The sequence below is a fragment of the Phacochoerus africanus genome, chromosome 6, assembly GCF_016906955.1.
Source record: "Phacochoerus africanus isolate WHEZ1 chromosome 6, ROS_Pafr_v1, whole genome shotgun sequence".
Lineage (NCBI taxonomy): Eukaryota > Metazoa > Chordata > Mammalia > Artiodactyla > Suidae > Phacochoerus > Phacochoerus africanus.
In genome coordinates this window covers 36,992,050-37,014,871 of record NC_062549.1, presented here as the reverse complement: position 1 = coordinate 37,014,871, position 22,822 = coordinate 36,992,050, and the positions used below count along the sequence as shown (strand labels likewise).

The window sequence follows — 22,822 nt, the reverse complement described above, 5'->3', positions numbered from 1 at the left end:
TCCTATTAAATTATATACCTCTAATTGCCAATGGTATTTAGATGTTTTCTAACGATAGACCAAACATTGCAAATGTTCTATTGGTGATGCATGTGGAGAGAAATGTCATGCTTTTCTCCCACTTAACTTTTCTGTGTGAACTAACTCCAAATGTGTCTGAATTTTCATAGTTCAAGGAAAATGTATGTGCCAACATTTTGAGAACAAATAGCTGCCAAGTGAAACCTGACAGCATATTCCTTGGTGGCATTCAGTCATGAAAAGCTGTGTACACAGAGTGAGCAACGACCGAAAACTGAGCTCATATGCAAATGTGAACACTCCTCAATTAAAATTACATTGTGTACATTAAAACTTTCTTCAGAGGCTATGGAGTTTTCAGGAAAAATACAGCTGAGCTTGACCTTAAGTACCTTGTCCCTTTTTTTCTTTTTTTTTTTTTGTCATTTCCAGCTACTAGTCTCTCCAAAGAAAACAACTTCCTTTGTTTCTTTTAGTTTTGTGTGTACCCTGAGCTTTATTCCCAATTGCTGCTACAAAAAACTGAAATGATTCCAAACACCATGATTGTTTTTCTTTTTTTTTTTTCTGTAGCTAATATTTAGACTTCAAAGATACTGTGGTACTTTTATGTTGTAGAGTATATAAAAATCAAATTTTGCCTAAAGGTATTTTATTTGCTGTCCAGGATTTAAAAATTTTTTTTTTTTTTTTTTTGGTTAGCTGTTAGTCTTCTTTTTTAGAAGTCATCTGAAGGGTAACCTTTTGATTTCATAAGATCACTGGCATTTGTATGGAGGAAGAACTGGAGTGGAGCCATATTAAAAGCAGGGAGATGAGTTAGGGGATTTTTAAAAAATATTTTATTAAGATATTTAAAAACAAAAACAAAAAAGTCCTTTATTAATTTTCCACCAAAAATCACATTGTGATGACCAATGACCTTGGGAACTTTTCAAATTTAAGCTCTTTATAAGGGCTTCTCTGAATGCTAAAACTAAATAATAATCTTTCCATCAAAAGACTTTTATTATTATGCCAATTCTCTCGTAAATCCTTAATGTATTTAAGAGCCTATTATGATAGCTTTTATAGAATATTTTCAAAACTCTATTCATTCTGTTAATTGGAAAATGTTTCATATGATTAGCTTTTGGTTAGCTCTTTTAAAAACTAGTATATAACATGAAGGAAATGTTAAGTTTGTATATCATCTAAATGCCTTTCCTAAAAATGTCAGTTTTATTTCTTCATACTTAGTAATCATATAGAACATTGTTTATTTTCATTTAAACATGTATCCTAAAGAGGCAGTCATTATTGTTACTTTGGGATACTCCTTCCATTAATGGAATTAAGTTTGGAGTACTTAATTGTAGTTAGCGGGTAGGAATAGAAATAAAAAGTATTTGATGACCATGAAAGAAATGTAAATATTGCCAAAAGTGGAAGCACTGTATGAATAAATATGAATGTGGATCAGGACACTCAACGGGTAAAAGTTGCAATAAATACATACTAGGAAAAAATAGAACAAAGACATTTTCTCACACATTCAAAATGTTAATGGTATTTCTCATTTGGTATATGTGACCTCATAAGGGGAACATATTAAATGAGCTGCATCCTGAAATTGCTGTTTTGTTCTTTACCAAAAGAAAAAGCTAAGCAATGGCAATTTAGCGTCAAAAATAGTGCCACAAACCAAATTTAGCTTTAATTACTGTCTAGCCATAAGAAGGAATAAACTATCGGCCAAGACCAAGGTTCTTTGATCTCACATTTCAGCCTTCTTGTCCTCCAGATGAATGAAATGGTCTTTTCTCAAATGTTCAACAGGCCTTTTACCATTTGATAGGACAATTATTTTTAAGAAGGTTTAAAATGTGATCTGGAAAACCACACTGACTCTATGTGGCATATTTGCTATTCTTAGCCTGGTTGAATAGGCTGGAAGTGGATGAATAATGCAGGTTAGAAAGAAAACAGATGCTAAATATTACAAATAGGAAGGTTTTCCAGCAATGAGACTTTCATTTTAGGACTCGATTTTTGCTGGCACTTTTGGCATTATGATGATTATTGTTTTTCTCTCCAGCTGTTACACATCTGTATTGAAGGTTGGGGCAATTGGCGCTGGTCGGAGCCCTTCAGTGTGGACCACGCTGGGACTTTTATTAGAACTATTCAGTACAAGGGTCGAACTGCTTCGCTCATCATCAAGGTTCAGCAACTCAGCGGAGTGCAAAAACAGGTAAGTGCCTTCGTGTTCATGGCCCAGATGGGTCTTGATCATTCAATGTAACTGATGGAAGGAAAACCTAAAGAAATGAAAATAATTAACGATGAAGAAACCTCCCAGTGCCATGCCTAGTCATACCTGCTGCTGCCATGCCCACGAGCACTTCGCAAGTGCTCCTCCATGATCTTGATGATGAGGATGGCTTCATCCCCGTTGTCCCACGTCTTTTACAAGAGCTGCTAACGAGCAGTAAAATTTACTGATTTCAGTTTCACCTCTTCTCCCTGTCACCACCTACCTTCTGGTGGAGGTGCTAATGAGCTGTGAAATGGCCAAAGGGTCTTTATTGAGAAGGGAGAGAAGCAAGGGACAGTGGGGACTCTGGATAATCCAACAGTGGATAACCAGGAGTTGATGCTCACACACGGAAGAAGGCTCCGCGAGAAAGTGTCGTGATTCTCTCCCAGGACAGAGTGGGCCTGAGTCTCCAGCAAGCTTTCTTTCCCTAGGAGTTAATATTAACTGCAGTAAAAATTCACTGCAGGCTGACTCTTGGCATATAAAACCTCAGCTCTCAGCACATATTTTTACGTATTTTATAAAACTTCCTTTTGGCTGTTTTTGAAGTTCTAAGACTGCAAAGGGGGGAAAAAAAGTATCTGACACTTTTTTGTGTTCTTAAGATGTGAAAATGTGGTTTTTAAAAGATGTTTTTCAAGCGTGGAGCATATGACAAGAGTAAAAAGAAAAAAAGGAAGTATTAAAATCTGAAAACTGGCTTCACTGCACACATAATAACTGGATTTGTCATAAGAGTTTTAACATATACATCTGCATCTGGATTGTAACAGTCTATCCAGAGCTTTTGTGAACTGAGCATATGATAGAAACAGCACTCAGTCCCTAGAAAAGGAAAAAGGAACTTTTTGCGTTGAGCACCTGGGGCTACGCCATTGCTGTGTGCCTGGGGGCAAGCAGGAAGCAACTGGTGAACAGTAGGACCCGTACCAGATTCATTCTTGGTCTGCACCTAATCAGGGAGCTGGACCTCATGTTCTCTTTGCGGGCAGCAGAAGTGAAAAGAGAACTATAGCAGCAGAGTCTCAGAAAAGAAGCATGGAGGAGTCTTCCCCATCAACTGACCTTCCCTCCAAGTATTTGTAGATTGCCTCCCATAGGACAGGGTGAAATTAAAGACACTAAGTACTGACACCTTCTTCACTTTTAAATTATAAATTGACATAAACTCAGCAGTATCTGCAACTGACAGTAAGCGTGAAGGGAATTTAGAGGTTTTCACTAAGATGACTGACTTGAACGGGGCTTTGGAAAACATGTCGTATTTGGATTAAGAGAGGGTATTCCAAGTCAGCTATATAGGACAAAAAGATACAAATACGGGGCAGATGCGTCTTGGGGACCAGCCCAGCTGGTGTGGGCTTTGAGCTGGAAAGTCAGAAGGGCAAGAAGTGTCACTCCCTTCTGCCCTCCAAGCTCTCTTGCATGGAGCTGCTGTCCACCAAGATCTGCCCAGTACATACTGGTTTTCCGATTCCATCCCTCAGAGTCTCTCCAAAGTGCCTTTTCTACACCTTCTCATTCAAGCGCATGCCTCAGAAATGGTTGTACAGCATCTGTTGGATTACTCCACATGATGAGAGTCTCACTCTCTCACACAGCAGCCCCTTTCCATTGTTGGTTACATGCAGCTATTCAAAAAGTTCTTTCCAAATGCTGAGCCAAAATCTGTCACCATTCAGCCAGTCTTTTACATTCCTCAGAACTTATGAGGCATACACAAAATGCACACACAACTTGTCACCTCTCCCCTGTGATACAGCCCTCTAAAAACATGAGGGGAGGAGTTCCCGTCATGGCTCAGTGGTTAACGAATCCAACTAGGAACCATAGGGTTGCGGGTTAGATGCCTGGCCTTGCTCAGTGGCTTAAGGATCTGGCGATGCCGTGAGCTGTGGTGTAGGTTGCAGACGTGGCTCGGATCCCGCGTTGCTGTGGCTCTGGCGTAGGCCGGCGGCTACAGCTCCGATTCGACCCCTAGCCTGGGAACCTCCATATGCTGCGGGAGCGGCCCAAGAAATGGCAAAAAGACAAAAAAAAAAAAAATAAATAAATAAATAAATAAAAATATGAGGGGAGTTCATATTTCCCCTTGCTTTCTATCCCTCAAGGCTAGTGGGTTTTCAAACTTGAATATATATCAGAATCCCCTGGAGGGCTTGTTAAAACACAGATTGCTGGGTCCCACCCCCCAGAGTTCCCGATTTAGTAGCTCTTGGGCATAGCATGGTAATTTGTATTTCTAACAAGATCTCAGGTGCTTGGACCACCCTAGCTCTGGTCCAGAGTTTCCCAACTCATTCGCCTCTTTAGCACCCAGTTGCTAGAAGGTTTACCAATCAGTGTGGTGGCTGGGTCCTTCGACAGAGGGGGAGAAATGTTTTGAAGGTAGGTTAAGGTCAACAGTGACCTGCCTGTACCCCCTTGCTAGCTGTGTGATGGTCAGCAGATTGCTGAACCTTTGCGAATCCCTGTTCTCATCTGTGAAATAGAGACAGTAATAGCGCCTTCCTCATGATGCAAGTTCGAGAATTAAATGAGTTTGTATATGTACAGTGCTGACAACAGCGCCTGGCCCACTGTCATAACCCAGTAAACTTTAGTTTAGTTACAATAATGAACTCCTTCAAGGCATGTGTAATGCCAGGTGGACTTTTTTGTGTTACTGTATTAAATGCCTCATTCTTGCCATAGATTTGTCTGTTTTCAAGAAATGATATTAAATTTTAGGGATAAATTAATATATACAATGCCCCTGACCAGATACTCTTGCAACAGTATACCATAAATAAATTGATCATGAAAAATAATTTCTTTTTAATTCTCTCAAAATTTTACCTACCTTTTCCCCCTGATTTTTAAAGATTTCTCATCCCTAGTACTTACTACCTATATGGCCATAGGCAAATTTCTTAACTTCTCTATGCTTCATAGTCCTTTTGTAAAAGAAAAGCACCCAATTAATATTAGTTAACACTTATTTTTATGTTAACTATTATAAAAATATATCTGGAAATATGGAAAATCCTAATGAAGAAAATTAAAACTACCCATAAATTTACCACCCCAAAAAATATATTCTGTTAGTACTTTGGTAAATTTTTTTCTATTCTTTTTTTTTCCATGTAGATACTTGAGATCTGATTGTGGTTATAGTTTTTCAACTTGTTTTCACTTAACAATATATAATGCTTATTTTCTCATGTTATTTAAAATTCCTGAAATTATCCCTATAATGGTGGAATAGTGATTTGCCTTACAGTTTATTAAAACACATTTAGACATTTCCTTGTTTTGGACACTTAGTTTCCAGTTGGTCACTATAATAAATATTTAAGTATCTTTGTATATTATTATATGTCCAAATTTCTGAGTCTATATTTAAAATAATTGCTATAAAATTTACCTGTGCAAAGGGTATGAACATTTTTCGTGGTGCTTGATGCATATTCCCAAACTAAAGAGATGTACTTTATTCCTTAGACAAAGTTCATTGTTTTGTCTTACCAGAGTCTTGTTGGGGCTACACTAATCTTTTAAATAACTGAATAGATGCTTATCCTAAAACTCCTGCAGATTTCCTGAGTTTTTCAAACCATTAGCATTTTTTCAGTTTTAAATATTTCTATGAGGGGTTCCAATCAGAACTAAAAAAAAAAAAAAATTTTAATACATTGGAAGTTTAAGGAATTCTTTTAGTCACTCTCCCTGTTAATGTCAGGTCTGTAGATTTTAAGGCATCTGGTGCCGAATCACATTTCAGGACTTTTCCAAATGTCGTTTGTACTGTTAAATGTTAATAATCATTTTCCTCTGGGAATGCCTCATACTTTTCTCTGCTTCTACCCTAATATAATAGATACACTTTTAGAAAAAGAAAGAAAAGTCAGATCTAGCCAAACAGGAAAGGACCCTTTGGAGAGCAATAAGGGGAGCATAAGCTGCACTCACATTACACTTACCTTTTTCAAAGGAAGTGTCTTCTTCTCCCCCAGGAACTGGGAAGGTCCATTTTACATTCCCACTATCATAGAAGATATGTACACACATAACTCATAGTTTGAGTTTTAGCATTTCTTGTCATCATCAAATGAGACTCAGCTCTGTATTAGGGCCATTTAAAAAAAACTTAGGGAAAAGTGGAACACAGAAACAGCAATTCATTTAACCTAGAATGAAGCAAGTGGAAAATGACTTATACGGAACCCAGGTAATATGAGGTTCAACAGACCACCAGGCAGCCTCGAACCACCTGCTGCATGTATCAAAGTGGTGAAGAACCTTTCCAGTCAGTGCTTTTGATTTTTTCTCTCTCTCTCTTTTCCACCACTCTCTGTCTGTCTCTCTGTCTCTTTTTTTCCCTCTCTCTCTCACAAATATATTATTTCTTTTTAAATTGGATTTTTTTTTTAAGGTCATGGTGGATTAACTAATATGCATCAAAGCTGTGAAAAACCTTTCTAGTCAGTGCTTTCAGTTTTTCATCTGTCTCTCTTTTCCCCCAACTCCCTGTCCTTCTCTCTCTCTCTCTCACACACACACAAATATATTATTTCTTTTTAAAATGGATTTTTTTTTAAGCTCAGGGTAGATTAACTAACATTCAGATTAGCTTTCAAGTACATCAGAGACACAGGATTTCCTCCAGTGGGCCAGGTTGGGAAGATAGGAACCAAGCTTCCAGAAGAGCTTCCTAGATCCCTGCCTCCCTCACATCTTGGCTTCTTTCCTCCTCCCCCACCCCACCTGGGCCTGGAAATTGGCAACAAACCACAGCTGTCTAATGGCCAAGCCCCGTTTGTGGAGGTGAGTGTGTGCAGCTCCCTGATGTATCTTCACCACATTAATGTGCCACTGGACAGTGGAGAATTGGCTAAAGCTTGTTTGAACAATGACATTAGTTATCTGCACCCTAACTCTCCTTTCCCTCTCTCATTTCTCCAATTCAGTGAAAACTGACCACACATAAAACTTCTCAGGAATTTTGTGCATTATGCAACTACTCCCGTACACATATTTGCTTCCATGTTTTCTTTCCTTTCATTGAGGAAAGCTTTACCACGCTAAAACTTAAGTGTACATGTAAATGTATGTATGTATACATATTTGTATCTTTTTACATACACTTTTCATCATGGTTAAGATGTCATTTTCCAGTGCATCTGGTGCTCTGGAGTTATTCTTTAATATCGCTATTCTTCTTGGCACTGATCTAATAAGAGTTCTGAAACCTGCTAAGTAAAATCATATGTGGCTATCTTTAGTACACATCTTTGTGGCTTTGGAAAAAGAAGGGAATTAGTGTGAAACCTGGAAATGTGTATTAAAGAGAAACCCTACATTTCAAAAAAAATTAAGTAGCTGTCTTCAACTGATAAATTAATCTTGAAATTCTAACCATAATTTTCAAAATCACGGCATTTTAAGTGTGGCCACTTTGAAGAAAAGCAGACATGAGCTCTCACTGAACCCCGCGTGGGAGCAGCCGTGAGCAGCACCAGCCCAATGAGGAGCCATCTTGGTTTTCCTTCCTCTCAGTAGCCTTTCCTCCCTGGCCACTTTTAAGGATTTTCTTTTTGATCAAATTTGAAAGCCTATTTAACAGGCTTTTTCGTTGAAAATGAAACTATAAAAACCCACCAAGAGGATCTTTGTCTTTAAACAAAGTGAGTCCCAGATGGTTGCAGAGATTCTGTGGTTTCTGTGAGAGACAGCCAAATTCTCTCCTAAATCTCATGGGGCCCAAAGGTTCTGAAGCAAGAGCAGTGAGCACACATTGCCAGGCCTGGGCACAGCCAGGATAAGAGAACAGAGTTAAATACTGCCTCAGAGCTTTCAGATGTTTACTCAACGTTAGGCAATGCGGTGGCATCAGAAGGCTTATCAGGAGGATCTAGCAACCCCCAGATGCTAAAGAAAGCCTGGCATGGTCGTTTAGGACTTAAAGTTCAGTGGACGGTCTGTGTTATTTTGAAAACATTGTTTCCATAGATTATAATGGCCAAAGCATCTAGGGGAAATGAAATAGTTAAGTATGGCTTGGTTTTTACAGATGTGTTCCTTCTAAAGAAAGTCAAAGGAATAGGTAGTTGGAAAATAAATGCTTAAGAAAATCCTAGGAGTTCCCATGGTGGCGCAGTGGAAACGAATCCAACTAGAAAACATGAGGTTGCAGGTTTGATCCCTGCCCTCGCTCTGTGGGCTAAGAATCTGGCATTGCTGTAAGCTGCGGTGTAGATCACAGACGCAGCTCAGATCCTTCATTGCCATGGCTGTGGTGTAGGCTGGCAGGTGTAGCTCCAATTCAGCCCCTAGCCTGGGAACCTCCGTATGCCACAGGTGTGGCCCTAAAAAGGCAAAAAAAAAAAAAAAAAAGGAAAGAAAAGAAAGAAAATCCTAATCTTCACTTTTCAAATAATGTAAGTTGAAAACAACAATGACTTAAATTTTTGGTCTCTCAACCTAGCAGATTTGTTTGGGGTAAATAATAGTTCATAAATAGTTCTTCATATTATGTAAATAATAGTTTTATTGAAAGTTATAGTTACAAACTACTCCTAATAACAGGAACATGTATCAGTTAGGATGCTTTCAGCTTGAAGTTACAAAATAGTTTTTTTGATCTTCACAGGACGTTAATGAGGCAGTACTCTTGTTGGTCCTATTTTAGTTATTATGTCACGTAACAGAGAGGAAGGAGGCAGGTTCAGTGTTGGTTAGTTAATTAAGCAACTCAGTGCGGCCCCTGCTTTTCTGCTGTCCTCTTGAATTTGCCTTCCTGGTCTCAAGACGGCTGCAAAAGCTCTGTCCTCTCGTAGCATCTTCCGTGGCAGAAAAAAAGCAAGGTTTTCTCTTCTCAATTGTCTCCCTTATTATCAAGTAGTCAAAATTTCCCCAAGCCTTGTAGCAGTTGTCCTTTTTTATGTTATTAGCCAAAACAAAATTCCGTATTCACCCCTAAACAAATCATTGTCAAAAGGGGAATGGAATTACCAGGATGAGATTGTACCAATACTGATACAGCCTCCAGGGGCCGTGGGAGGTGTTGACCATCCCTGAGTCGTGTGCTGGTTTTTGAGACCTAAACCACGTCAAAGATTTTAATAGCCAGGGAAAAGGAGGGACCAGCTATTTGCCATGGACCAGTGGTTTCTGCCACATTGCCCTTATGGTGGGCAACCTTTTTTCCCTTTCTTATTGTTTCTATGTTTTCTTAATTAGTAAGATATTAATTTTAGGAGATACAGACCATCAGAGTGACTGTCAAGACAGTCTCTGGGCCAGACAATTTGGGTAACATCAGGCAAGTTATTCAACATCTCTGTGCCTTTTTTTTTCCATGTTTAGACAAGGAGTTCTTGTGACACCTATTGTAGAAATCGGTTGCTGTGAGAATAAAAGAAATAATTTGTGAAAATGTTTTCTATTAGGGTTTTCCAAAGAAGCAGAATCAGGAGTTTCCATTGTGTCTCAGCAGTAGCAAATCCAACTAGTATCCATGAGGATGTGGGTTCCATCCCTGGCCTCGCCCAGGGGATTAAGGATCCAGTGTTGCCATGAGCTGGGGTGTAGGTTGTTGACACGGCTCAGATCTGGCATTGCTGTGGCTGTGGTGTAGGCCAGTGGCTACAGCTCTGATTCGACCCCTAGCCTGGGAACCTCCATATGCCATGGGTGCGGCCCTAAAAAAAAACCATGGAATCAGTGGTGTGTGTGTGCACGTATACACGTTCACATACGTATATACGCACATATATGTACGTAGAGAAGGGGAAAGAGAGATTTATTATAAATTGGCTCGCACAATTATGGAGGCTGAGAAGTCCCAAGATGTGCCATCTGCCGGCTGGAAAACCAGAGGAGCTGTTGTGTAGTTCCGGTCACAAAGCCAGGAGGCTAGTGTACCAAGAAGAGTTGATGGTTCAGTCTTTGTCCAAAGGCTGAGAAAGACCAATGTCCAGCTCAAGCAGCCAAGCAGGAGGAGCCCGCTCTTGCTAAGGTTCCTTGTTCTTTCAGCTCTTCGGCTGGTCAGGTGAGGCCCACCCACATTAGGGAGAGCAATCTGCTGTACTCAGTCTGCAGTTCAAATGCTAATCTCATCCAGAAACACTTTCACAGACACACCAAGAGAATGTTTGACCAAAATATGTGTGCACCCCATGGCCCATTCAAGCTGACACGTAAAATTAGCCATCATATCCTGAGACCTGTAAATATGCTATAGATGTATGCTTACTGTTATTCTAAAATCTAGAAAAATATTACAAATAAGGAAATCAGTATGTGAAAAAATCTGTCTTCCTCAATCATGGTAAAAATTCCTATGCAGAAGGATTTGATTTTTTAAAAGTGTTCACTGCATAGGAATAAATTTTCCTCTATCTTTGCAATTTCCACCAATTTAAGAGAGATTTCTTAAAGCCTACTCTGAACTATACTCTTAGCTGGATGAAAAGTCAAATAATCCATGTATTTAATGGGTAATTCTGTGTGTTATATAAAGATAAATGCCTCTACACTTTAGGAAACAGCTGAATAAAATAAAATATCATTGGGCTTCTGAGTTAAAAGTTGTTTGTATGAGGCGTCTCTACAGAGATCTCATCTAGCATAAGAGTTCAGTAAACCCTTGGAGATGAGCCTCAGGGAAAAGATTGATCACTGCAGTCTTCTCAGCTATGAGAGCTGAAGTCTTGTTTGCAGTCACCTTCCATTATGGCTGCTGCATTGTTTGGTACCACTGACCACACGTGCCAGTCAGTCTCTTCTCTCGTGACTTCAGCAAGGCCACTTTCTCCTGATTTACCTCCAACCCCCTTCTTCTCCAGCCCCTTCCCTGGCTTCTCACCCTGAGTCTGTCCTGAAGTGTTGGTCAGTTACTGGGCTTGAGCCTCTACTCACTTTTCCAGGTAAAGTGCCTTTCTGTCTGCACGTTTACAAGGCATTTATTTCACCAGTATTTTATCTCCAGCCCCTCCTTCACTCTCAAGCACATGACCGGTATTTCTAGCTGGGCATGGATCCTGCCTATACTAGTTGAGTCCTGCAAAGGCCTCATGACCAGAGCAAAGTCCCTTCTCTCCTTCCAAGCCTCTTTTTCTTCTCATACTCTCTAAATAAGCCTATGATTTCATTTTCTTTCCACTAAAATCAGCACAGTTTGCTCTGTCTGAACAATTACATAAGGCGTATCTTGTTTTATTGCACTTTGCTTTATTGCACTTCACAGATATTGCATTTTTACAGATTTAAAGTTTGTGGCAACCCTGCATGGAGCAAGTCTTTCAGAGCTATTTTTCTAACAGCAATTGCTTACTTCATGTCTCTGTGTTCTTTGGTAACTCTAGCAATATTTTTCATTTATTATTGCATTTGTTATGGTGGTCTGTGATCAGTGATCTTTGATGTTACTATTACAAAAAGATTACAACTCACTGAAGACTCAGATAATGGTTAACATTTTTTAGCAAAAAGATTATTTTTTAATGTATTACATTGTTTTGTTTTTTGTTTTTGTTTTTTAAAGCATAATACTTGGCATACTCAGTAGTTTACAGTAAGGGGTTCCCTGGTGGTCTAGTGTTAGGACTTGGCGCTTTCACCTCCATGGCTCGAGTTCAGTCCCTGGTTTGGGAACTGAGATCCCACATCAAGCTGCTGCATTCCGGGGCAGAAAGATTACAGTATAGTGTGAACAGAACTTTCATATGTACTTGGAAACCAAAAAAGTTATGTAACTGGCTTCATCTTGATATTTGCTTAATTGCAGTGGTCTGAAACCAAACCTGTGGTATCTCCAAGGTACGCCTCTATTTCCCATGCATGGAATCTGAATTGATGAAGTCTCATTGATTGATTGATTGATTGTCTTTTAGATTATCATCTGTGGAAGACAGATTATCTGTAGTTACTTGTCTCAAAGTATAGAACTAAAAGTTGTTCAGCATTACATTGGTCAAGACGGACAAGCTGTGGTTCGAGAACATTTTGACTGCCTCACAGCCAAGCAGAAATTGCCTTCATACATACTCGAAAACAGTGAACTGACCGAGTTGTGTGTGAGGGCCAAAGGAGATGAAGACTGGTCGAGAGATGTGTGCCTGGAATCCAAGGCCCCTGAGTATAGCGTTGTCATTCAGGTATGAGAAGTAGTACCGTCTAGAATAGCGCAGCTTTAAAATTTAAAATTTCTCATTATGTTCTTTACTCAGCACCCCCACTCAATTTATTAATAAGTGACATATACAAAAGAGAGGAGTAATATGACAAGGCTTTGAATATCACTTCTCAAGCTCCCTCCTCCTCATCCCACGACCACACAGTTGAATCACTTCCAGTAGTTCTTCAAGCCAAGACTCTGCCCCTCCCAGATGGAGATGGGTTACATCCTGAAAAAGATTCTGATGTACCAGGGCTTTGGGGGGATGGGAGGGAATAAAGGGTGTCCTCCCCACTTGAGAATCTTTTTGATGATCTGCTACTTTTTTATCTCTTTCTCCATCTCTGCCATCACATTCACTCCCATAAAGGACAAATCATCTCTTTCATTCTCCCACTGACTCTTGAATCAATCTCTCTGCGTACACATCCCTTCACCCTTATGGAAAGAATTGGGCTCCTTGACTCACTGCACATTCACGTTAGGCCACAAATGAAGTTTGATTTTGCTTGGTTATTTTAACGTGGCTTTTTTTCTAACAATTAGGTTTTCTGTATCCTCCAGACAGATATTATATCTGTGTCTCACGTGGATTAATTAGTAAACTCTTTAGTATTTAATAGGACCCTTTTCTATCTCATGTGCAGGTGCCATCTTCAAACAGTTCCATTATTTATGTCTGGTGCACAGTTTTGACTTTAGAACCTAGTTCTCAAGTGCAACAGCGAATGGTAAGTGCTTTCCAATCCTAAAATATGGTATATGACTCTGACCTTTCCTGTTCTGAAATAAATTAAGGTCAGAGTGACCCAGGGAAGAGATTTATTACAAGTTTGTTTCGGCATCGAACAGCTGGAATACTGCAACAAAGCAAATATGAAAGTTGTTCTGTCCTTTTATTTTTATAGATTGTGTTCAGCCCTCTTTTTATCATGAGGAGTCATCTTCCAGACCCCATTATCATACATTTGGAGAAAAGGAGTCTGGGATTGAGTGAAACACAAGTTATTCCAGGAAAAGGACAGGAAAAACCACTGCAAAACATAGAACCTGACCTTGTACATCACCTAACATTTCAAGCAAGGTACTGGGAAAGTCCTTATATCTTCCAAGAGAGATTCCGTAGAGATGTAACCTTGTCCCACTGAGGGGAAATGGGAGGATAGAGGGTTTTCGTATGATTTCTTATCTTAGGAGAATATTGTTTTAAAGTTGCCCTGTCTGGTATTCTCATATTCTATAGATAAAATTCAGCACCTTTAGAAATAAATCAGAGGGATGATCAGAACATTTAATTGACACATCATTTCTGTAGAGGAGCAAGAGATGAACCTCACAGGCATTGAGGGGGAGGGGGAGGCCACAGCCCAGATTATTCTAAAACTGTGTCATCATCCCCAAATCATCAAACATTGACTCATTCTCACGAAAAAGTATTGGTTTATAATACATCTGATAATCACTCTTGCTTTTTCTTTGTGTTTTCTAGAGAAGAAGATGATCCATCACATTGTGCCGTCCCCATCTCAACATCCCTCATTAAGCAAATAGCCACTAAGATACACCCAGGAGGGACAGTTAATCAGATCCTCGACGAATTCTATGGGCCAGAAAAGTCCCTTCAACCCACGTGGCCCTATAATAAAAAGGATTCTGACAGGTATGTTCTCCAGCAGTCTTTGTTTACAAACATTGCTCAGTTTTAAGGAGTGAACAACCATTCCCAAAAATGTTAGATACCATAAAAATGTTTTTAAAAAGATATTTGTATATATATGCCAGATTCTGACCTTTTATCACCTAATAGATGTATTCTGTAGATTGCATCATTCCTAATCTAGAACATAATTGCATGAAAAGCTTTTCTCCTGAATGCAAATGCAGCAAGGCATGACTCTAGTGTGAAGAGGTGTCATACAGGAGTGTTGTGTGTCTGGAATCCTTAAACACACTTCATGGATCCAGAAGTCATCATGTTTCATTGAGTCTCTTGGATGTGGTATTTGGCATAGGAATGAGCAGCTGAGCCAGTGGGACAGCCCGATGCGAGTGAAGCTGTCAGCCTGGAAGCCGTATGTGAGGACCTTGTTGATAGAACTGCTACCCTGGGCCCTGCTTATCAATCAATCCAAGTGGGACCTCTGGCTGTTTGAGGGAGAGAAGATTATTCTACAGGTTCCTGCTGGCAAAATTATTATCCCTCCTAATTTTCAGGTACTATATAACTTTTTAAAAAAACTAATATGAATTCCTTTCTTTCAACAACTAGCTTTTATTTGAAGTTGCATTTATGTTCTTAACAGAATGAATCCATTGTGGAAAACTTCCCTCCTAGATGCATATATAAGGCGTATGGAATGTTCTTTGATATTCAGAGACATTTCAGATGTCTTTTTTCCCCATCAGCAGTATTCATGCTTGAATTATCATTACATTTGATAACTCATACTAGTTACATTCTCATTTCCATTGTGTACAGGGTGTTTGACAAGCATTAGGATTGGCCCACTCAGGGTATGTTAAGAATGTAGAGCCATATTCTGCGCTAACTCACACCCTAGATGTTTTGGGGGGTTTTACAGAAACTCTCTGAGATTTGCAAGATGGGTAAGAATTAAAGATTTCTGAACAACTATTTTTGCCAAGGCCTCTTTTCCTTTAGAAGTGGACTTGCCAGTCCGTAATCATGGACTCCTACCCACTCTCGAAAATAGCAACATAGAATCATTACTAACATAGGAGGAAAAACCTGATTGTAAAACGGAATTTCATAGGAAGGTTTTATATTCCATCACAAGAGAACTTTTTAGATAAGGCTACCCCAGTTCAAGAAGGCACATAAATCTGTAAGAAAGTAGAGTACAAGGAGTTCCTAAATAAAATGTTTTCCTTATAGGGAACAATTTGAGAGTCTTTTTTAAAAAACTCCAGTTTATAAACATCTTTATTCAATTGTATTTTTCCTTTTTTTATAAACATAATGTAATATTACCTTAGGGAATTGGAATGTTGACCTCCATATACCTGATGTTACATATTATTCTTTTGTCAAATGAAATGAAATCTTCAGATTGTAAGCCTTTGGTATTTACAGGGTAGTCACAGTTTGGGTTGAGGTCTTTTCCTCCTTCCATAAATATGAATTCCATTGTGAATGAAAGAAAGCATTGGAAACTAAAATAAAATGTATGTTGCAACTACAAAAAAAGGAAAAAATCTTAAAGGGATTTGGTTGCCTAAGTAGACCTATTATATAATATACGAAATTCCTAGGAATTGAAGTAAAAATATCAAAGTTAAAAAAAATACTTTATAATGAGGCATTATTTTTTCCAGGAAGCTTTTCAAATTGGAATATACTGGGCAAATACAAACACTGTGCACAAGTCGGTAGCAATTAAACTGGTCCATAACCTGACATCTCCAAAGTGGAAAGATGGAGGTAATGGTGAAGTTGTGTCATTGGATGAAGAAGGGTTTGTCGATGCTGAAATAACACTTGGCGCTTTCCCAGGGCATCAGAAGGTAGGATCAGAGTCTGTGTGGCTCAGGGGCGGGCAGGGGGATGGCATGCCATCCCCTCAACCTATCTGAAATGAGTCTGCCCCCTTTTCATTTTTAATCTCTCTTAGGTATTTCTTGTCCCAAACCATTTATACCAGTGAAACCTGTGATTTCTTAGACCTCTCTGTTTTACAGTGTTCTTCCCCGCCCCCTTTGCCAGTGATAAAAGCTGTGTCACATAATTTGTCCAATAACCACTCTATTTCAGAACACTCAGCAGTCACTTGATTTATTGTATGCAGGGGAAAAATGAACTTATTCCAAAAGAGCCACAAATTGTACTTGGCTTCCTTGTTTTAGATCAGGAAGTAGAGTTGCTTACATTCTGAGTATTGAGTGAAAGGACAAAATCTCCTGCAACCAAGGTTCTACTCCTGGAAAGGACATCCTGAGCAAAATGATGTGCATCAATTCTGATTTTCCTGTAGAACCAATGTGATACGAAGGAGTTGTATTCTTGAACAGGGGATTGAGACCCATGTTTGCAAAGATATGAATACAAAAAAAATATGTAATCAGTTTTTTTAAGTACAAGTGGTGTGAGCTTTTCAACATAAATCTTTTCCAAAGTAGTATGTGAATACCGATTAAGCTAAATAACATAGTAACAAATCACATTCAACTGCATGCGTGAAAGTCCAATATCACAGCTACCATGTAGAAATCACACACTGTGCTTCATTATTTTCACTGTCCCAAATCAGAATAAGAAGGGATCCCTCATCTCCTCATCAGGAGAGTATAATTCAGCCTGACCTTTCTCTGGGGCAGAAGTTAGATTTTGACAGGCATCTTTGAAGACCCTCTTGAGAAAAGTTAGGGTCATTTGGTAACTTTTAAAAAATAAATTGCTGTGATATAAAGAAGTAGGTCTTCAGTATTCAAGACTGGTATCCATTTCCTCAAAGTTGTCTGGGCAACACATGTTTATGGTCTGCCGGCCAGAACACTGAAACATGGGTGTAAGTGGCAAAGAGCTGTAAGCGTGAATCACCCTACGTTGAACAGTTGTAAGCTGAGAACGACCATCAAAACCTGGGGAAATAGTTATGAAATACAGTCCAAGACCTAGTACCTCCAGCACCTCACCAAGTGGCCAGAGCAAATGTGAATACATGTTAGTGAATGAAGGAATGAACTCTTAGAAAATATAATTATCTCTCATTGTTCTTTAGTAGTGATTCTCAACCTTTTTGGTCTTAGGGCCCCTTTGCACTCTTAAAAAATACTGAGGCCCTGCAAAAACTTTCTGTTTATGTGGATTATTTCTATTAATATTTACTAAATTAGAAATTAAAACAGAGAAAAAAATTTAGACTTTGTTATTGTTTAATGTGCTTTTGTTGGGGGGGGCAGGGTGTATAGTTGATTTATAATGTTGTGCCAATTTCTGCTGTACAGAAAGTGAACCAGGCATGCACATATATGTATTCTTTTTCTCATATCATCCCCTATCATGGTCAATCCCAAGATATTGGACACATTTCCCTCTGCTGTACAGTAGGACCTCATTGCTTATCCATTTTAAATGTAATAGTTTGCTTCTCCTAACCCCAAACTCCCTGTCCATCCCACTCCCCCTGCCTTGGCAACCACAAGTCTGTTCTCCATGTCTGTGAGTCTTAAAAGAGAGAACATTTTACACACAGGAATTCATAAACATACATTTTGTTAGCCGTAAGAACAATGATGTCATAGGTCACATACATAGCCTCTGGAAAACTCCACTGTACGCTCATGAGAAAATTAGAGTGAAAAAGACAAATAGCATTGTAGTATTACCTTGGGACCCCTGAAAGGATCTCAAAGCCACCACCCCCAAGGGTTCCCAGACCACACTTCAAGAACTCCTGTCCTGACATCACTGCTTCCTAGATGGGTATCTTCTCGTACAACATGGTAGGACAGGGAGATGATATATGTGGTCGTTTAGAGCAGCACAGGGGAACCAGACTGCATCATTTCCAATTCCAACCCCCTTTATCTTTGCAACCTTGGGCAAGTTGCTTACCTCTTTGTGCCTCATTTTTCCTCTTCCGTAAAATGGGGATAATAGTAGCTACCCATGTGGGTGTGGTGAGGATCCCGTGAGATAATATGCACAAAGTACTTTAAACAGATAGAGCACATGAACACAATATATGAGGGTCAGTTGCTGGTTTTTTTCATCATCATCATCATCATGATTATAGTTCTCCGAACTCCCCTTGGTCCATGTACACATTCAGTGAGAGAGCTGCCAGGATAAGCGTGAGGAGGAGACAAGGAATGCTGCGCTGAGTTCTTTATATTGAGAAAGATAAGGGGCATCTGTTTATATAAAAGTGCTTTAGATGCAAATATTTTGTGAAGGAATTGGTTAAAGAACACGAAAACAAGTCTCTGTCACTATACAGTAGCAGCAAAAGCAACTGATCCGCTAAAGCACCCTGCCGAAGAGTACAGAATGGCCCCTTTAAGGGACCAAGAAAGTTTTGAGACACAAAAGGAATTCTAATAAATACTCTAGAACAAAAAGTAAAATGGATATTGTCCTGGGCAAACCAGTGGATAAAATGATCTTTTGGAAATAATCAAGAGATGTTTATATGCCATGTAGTATTTTTTTAAATTACTCTTTCCCCAATTGTCCTGCAGTTATGCCAGTTCTGCATTTCCTCCATGGTACGGCAAGGCATACAAGTTATTCAGATTGAAGACAAGACTACAATAATCAATAATACCCCATATCAGATATTTTATAAACCCCAGTTGTCTGTCTCCACACCCCAGTCTGGAAAGGAGGTAAGCAATTCAAGCATGGATTGTTTTGTCTAAGTTTTGATAAATCAATAATCATCCCAATCAACTTTCTTTTAACCTTAGAAGAAATAAAAAGCTGACACTGAGTATAGGTACAGACTCACTTATTTTCTCTTTCATTAAAACCCTGGATGTCTTGCTCAGCGCTTCCCAGGTCATTAATAAGGAGACATCTGGCCTGACGCACTGCGGGACAGCGCTGCCCCACCCATCTCCCAGGGGCTGCAGCGGGCTCCCTAGTTCACGGCCCCTGCTGCACCGGGACCGGAGCCTGAGAACTGGCTCTGAGGCTCATGGAAAAGAACATCTGCCTTGCAGGGCACCGCGCCTGCAGGAGCCGTGTGTGCAGAAGGCTCAGCCCCAACTGAGCCCCAGATCTGGAAGCCCTGTGCGCTGCATCCACAAGGAGAGGAAATGTGAAAATGTACCAGCTCATTTATGTTAACGTCTCTGTGGCAGAATATGTGGAAAATGAATCCAAGAAGGATTTTTTTATTCAGTTCTTTATACGATTCAGATGAAGGGTTTTATTTTAAGAGAGTAAGGAGCTATTTTAAAAGGCCCTAAAAACAGAATATGCTAAGTGGTGTGCTATTGTTTTATGCTGTTGAAACCATCATACCTAAAAGTATTCTTTGTCCTTGCTTTCATCTGCAGTTACTGTGATCCCTTACTTTTAGCTCCTAAAAGTTACATTAGAACAACACACTAGGAGGAAAGTCTGGGTCGGCTAAGCTTACAGTGCATTATAGTATTTACCAGTATGTCAGCATCAGAGTTTCATCTTGGTTCACGGAAATATTAATAAAATCAGCAGGTGACCAAAAGGACCCTGCTGGCAAGTAGAGGTCGATCGTAATGACATTGTAGGCGAGGATTCGAGGGAAAAAAACCAGTCTGTACCCTGATGAATTTCCTGCTTCTCCCCCCTTTGGGCTTCCTGAGACAGTGGGTCAGGGCTTTCCACACTGATAGTTCCTCATCTGAAAGGGGGTATGATTTTGCATTCCTTGCAGTGTCCGGGTAAAAATTAAATGAGATACTATGAGTAAAAAGGCTCGGCGCTCAGGAAATGAGAGTTGCCAGCAGCCACCTCGACACCCCTGATTCTTTCTGCAGTTGAGGGGGCCTCCTTTTTTCCACCCTGACCCTGCTCCAGGCAGGTGCGGGAATTTTTAAGAGACATGATAATCCCCAGCCTCTCAGGAGGACCATCTGGGACAGTGGGAGAAACAGCAAACAGGGGAGGAAGGCAGAAGCCAGGCTTCTGGCCAGGCTTTGCCACACACTGGCTCTGAGATGCTGGACACCTCGCCGGCGCTCTGGAAAGCAGCTTCCTCAGCTGTGAAAGAGGAGACTCAAATAAATTATCACCAGAGGTCCTTTTTAAGTCTCCAATCCTGAGGCTCTCTAGTGTGCCAGAAACCATGTGGAATTCCAGCCAAAGGCTGGAGATCAGAGTTTCCTGCTCCCTCAGGATGAGCCTTCAAAAACCTTGGTTTTCTGAGCTCCCAACCTTGCCCTTCTGTATCTCATTCAGTGTATCTCATTCAGACCCCTCAGCCCACGGTCGCCCAGGGTGCGACTTTTTCAGCCCGGCTGTACCTTTCCAAGAGGGCTTCCTCCCAACAAACGGCATTTCTAGCCCATGGCATCTGGATTTTTTGCAGTACCTGGGGGATGTTGAGAACTTTGCATCACCTTTTAAATCACGCCAGCTCTATCCTGTTTCATTATGCCTAGAAACGCAGACTCTGCTCTTGCTGCTTGTAATTGTCTCATTAGGACCTTCTCATGGAAACGGGATTTCTAATATTCCCTCCCATGTCCCCCACCTGGCCGCCTCCCGAGACTGTGTGGTTATGGTTTCTCAGAAGCTGTGCTTGAAAAACCTCAAGTTGTCTGTATGACTATAGTGACTGTGCCCCCCCGCCCTGCACTGTCTTCTCTGTCTGCAGTATTTTCACATTCCGGACGGTGCTACTTTCAGCCTTCACCCTGGTGGCGAGCAGCCTGCGGTGACGTTCAGCTCCCTTCCTTGCTGGGACTTAAGGCCTGACATCAGTCAGTCAGCCCTGGATGCATCCCTGCTTCAGAAACAGATCTTGCTGGCCTTTGCTCCTGCCGCAGCAGCCGACAGCTCCCAGTACTGGAGCCTGCCCGCCGTAGTTAGACAAGAGTTCCCCAGACAGAGTGTGGCAGTGCCCTTGGGGAGCTGTGGGGAAAATGGATTCTGTACCAGGTATTTTACATTTTTGTGAATGCCCTTCTTTGCTTGTTCATCCAGGTGCCAGGAAAGACAGGAGAATAGTTGCAGTGCTCACCGCCTGTGAAATGAGGTTTTATTTTTAATGGCTGCTAGATGTTATGTACAGCTGGGCAAATGGTATGATCACGTATGGGTTGTCCTAGTGGACTATTGATGAGATCGGTTTTCCTTCTGCAGCTTCTTCTTCTTTTTTTTTTTTTTTTCCTTCAGCAGCTTCTTCTGGGGGAAAGATGATGGTGTTTGTGCCACGGAAGCAGCAATATATCATAATGAAAAGATCGCCTCCTTTTATGATTTCTTAGCCTCTGTCAAGTGATAAGAAATAGGGTTAAAATATGAGAGAGTCAAGCTGGAAAACCTTTTTCTTTTCCCATGTTTTACTTTCACTTCCAAATGGAATTTTTCTCAAGAAGTCATTAAGAGAGATAACTTAGATAAACACAAGTCACAGAAGACTCTGTTCTGTGGTTGTTCCTGCACGCAAGTTACTTCAATTACCAATTACCAATTATGCAAATAACAACCACAGAATCAAGCCAGAGACATGTAATGGTTTGTTCATACCGGACTTTTATTTTGCGGTCGTTTTGCATGCAATACGTCCTTTTTGTAGCTGTCAGGAATAACTTATTTATGGTATACGTAAAAAGTCCAAGAGAAAACATATTGTGACCTTATGAGAGGTATCTTATTCTCCTGATTATGAATTTATAGACTCTATTTGAGATCTTAGCCATCTTAACTTTGATGTGTATAGAGATTCCTAGTAGTAATATTTTTAAAGATTACGTCCTAACTCGAGTTATCCTTAATAGTAAGACTCTGTTCCCTGTACTCGTCCCTTCTTCTTTCACAACGTTCATATGCATCCCTGATTTTATAAACACTTTTCATCTTGAGAGGAGTAGTTGTCCTCCTCTGATTGGAGAACTCAACCTGAGTGAGTTTTTTGTTGTTGTTAAAAATTTTGGAGTTCCCGTCATGGCTCAGTGGTTAGCAAATCTGACCAGGAACCATGAGGTTGCAGGTCCGATCCCTGGCCTTGCTCAGTGGGTTAAGGATCCGGTGTTGCCGTGAGCTGTGGTGTAGGTTGCAGATGCGGCTCAGATCCTGCATTGCTGTGGCTGTGGTGTAGGCCAGCAACTACAGCTTCGATTTGACCCCTAGCCTGGGAACCTCCATATGCCGTGGGTGTGGACCTAAAAAGACAAAGCAAAAATTTAAATATTTTCTCACCTTTTAAAAAAATATTGTAAAAACAGTGTTACTAGTGTCAGAAAAAGAGTTACTAAACCTATAATTAGTGTTTGGCTATTAAAGGATAAGCAGATGGCCTCCTTTCTCTGGAAAACATTTCCTCTGATGTTGAAAAGGTATCATAGAAGTTCAAATATCACAAATCCAAATGAACGTGTACCAGGAGGGGAAGCACGTGTTTTTCACTAAATCATTTCTGTCATTGGCTCTGACCCTGTTCTAGGGCTATAGCACTGACCTATCAAGAACACTTCGGAGTGACTTACTTAACCCTCTCAGAAGATCCTAGTCCTCGAATAATCTTCCACAACAGATGTCCAGTGACGATACTTATAAAGGAAAACATTAAAGGTATATTTTATAGTGTTGAATTAGCTACAAAACCTATATTCTTCCTGGAGCTTTTTGACTTAGTAGTTACCTGTGATCCTTAAATAAAAAGATTCATCTT

At 40.2% G+C, this 22,822-nt stretch overlaps 1 protein-coding gene across 6 annotated transcripts in view; it reads left to right on the top strand.

Annotated features, from left to right (window-relative positions):
- VPS13B (vacuolar protein sorting 13 homolog B) overlaps window positions 1-22,822 on the top strand; it is a 717,975-nt gene that overhangs the window by 650,744 nt on the left and 44,409 nt on the right. For all 6 annotated transcript variants that reach the window (XM_047783533.1, XM_047783534.1, XM_047783535.1 and 3 more), the window contains exons 44-53: window positions 2,099-2,254; window positions 12,196-12,459; window positions 13,127-13,210; window positions 13,388-13,563; window positions 13,969-14,139; window positions 14,492-14,693; window positions 15,816-16,004; window positions 18,681-18,827; window positions 20,804-21,087; window positions 22,595-22,722. In XM_047783533.1, coding sequence (XP_047639489.1) covers window positions 2,099-2,254; window positions 12,196-12,459; window positions 13,127-13,210; window positions 13,388-13,563; window positions 13,969-14,139; window positions 14,492-14,693; window positions 15,816-16,004; window positions 18,681-18,827; window positions 20,804-21,087; window positions 22,595-22,722 — 1,801 coding nt within the window. The remainder of the gene's footprint in view (window positions 1-2,098; window positions 2,255-12,195; window positions 12,460-13,126; window positions 13,211-13,387; window positions 13,564-13,968; window positions 14,140-14,491; window positions 14,694-15,815; window positions 16,005-18,680; window positions 18,828-20,803; window positions 21,088-22,594; window positions 22,723-22,822) is intronic.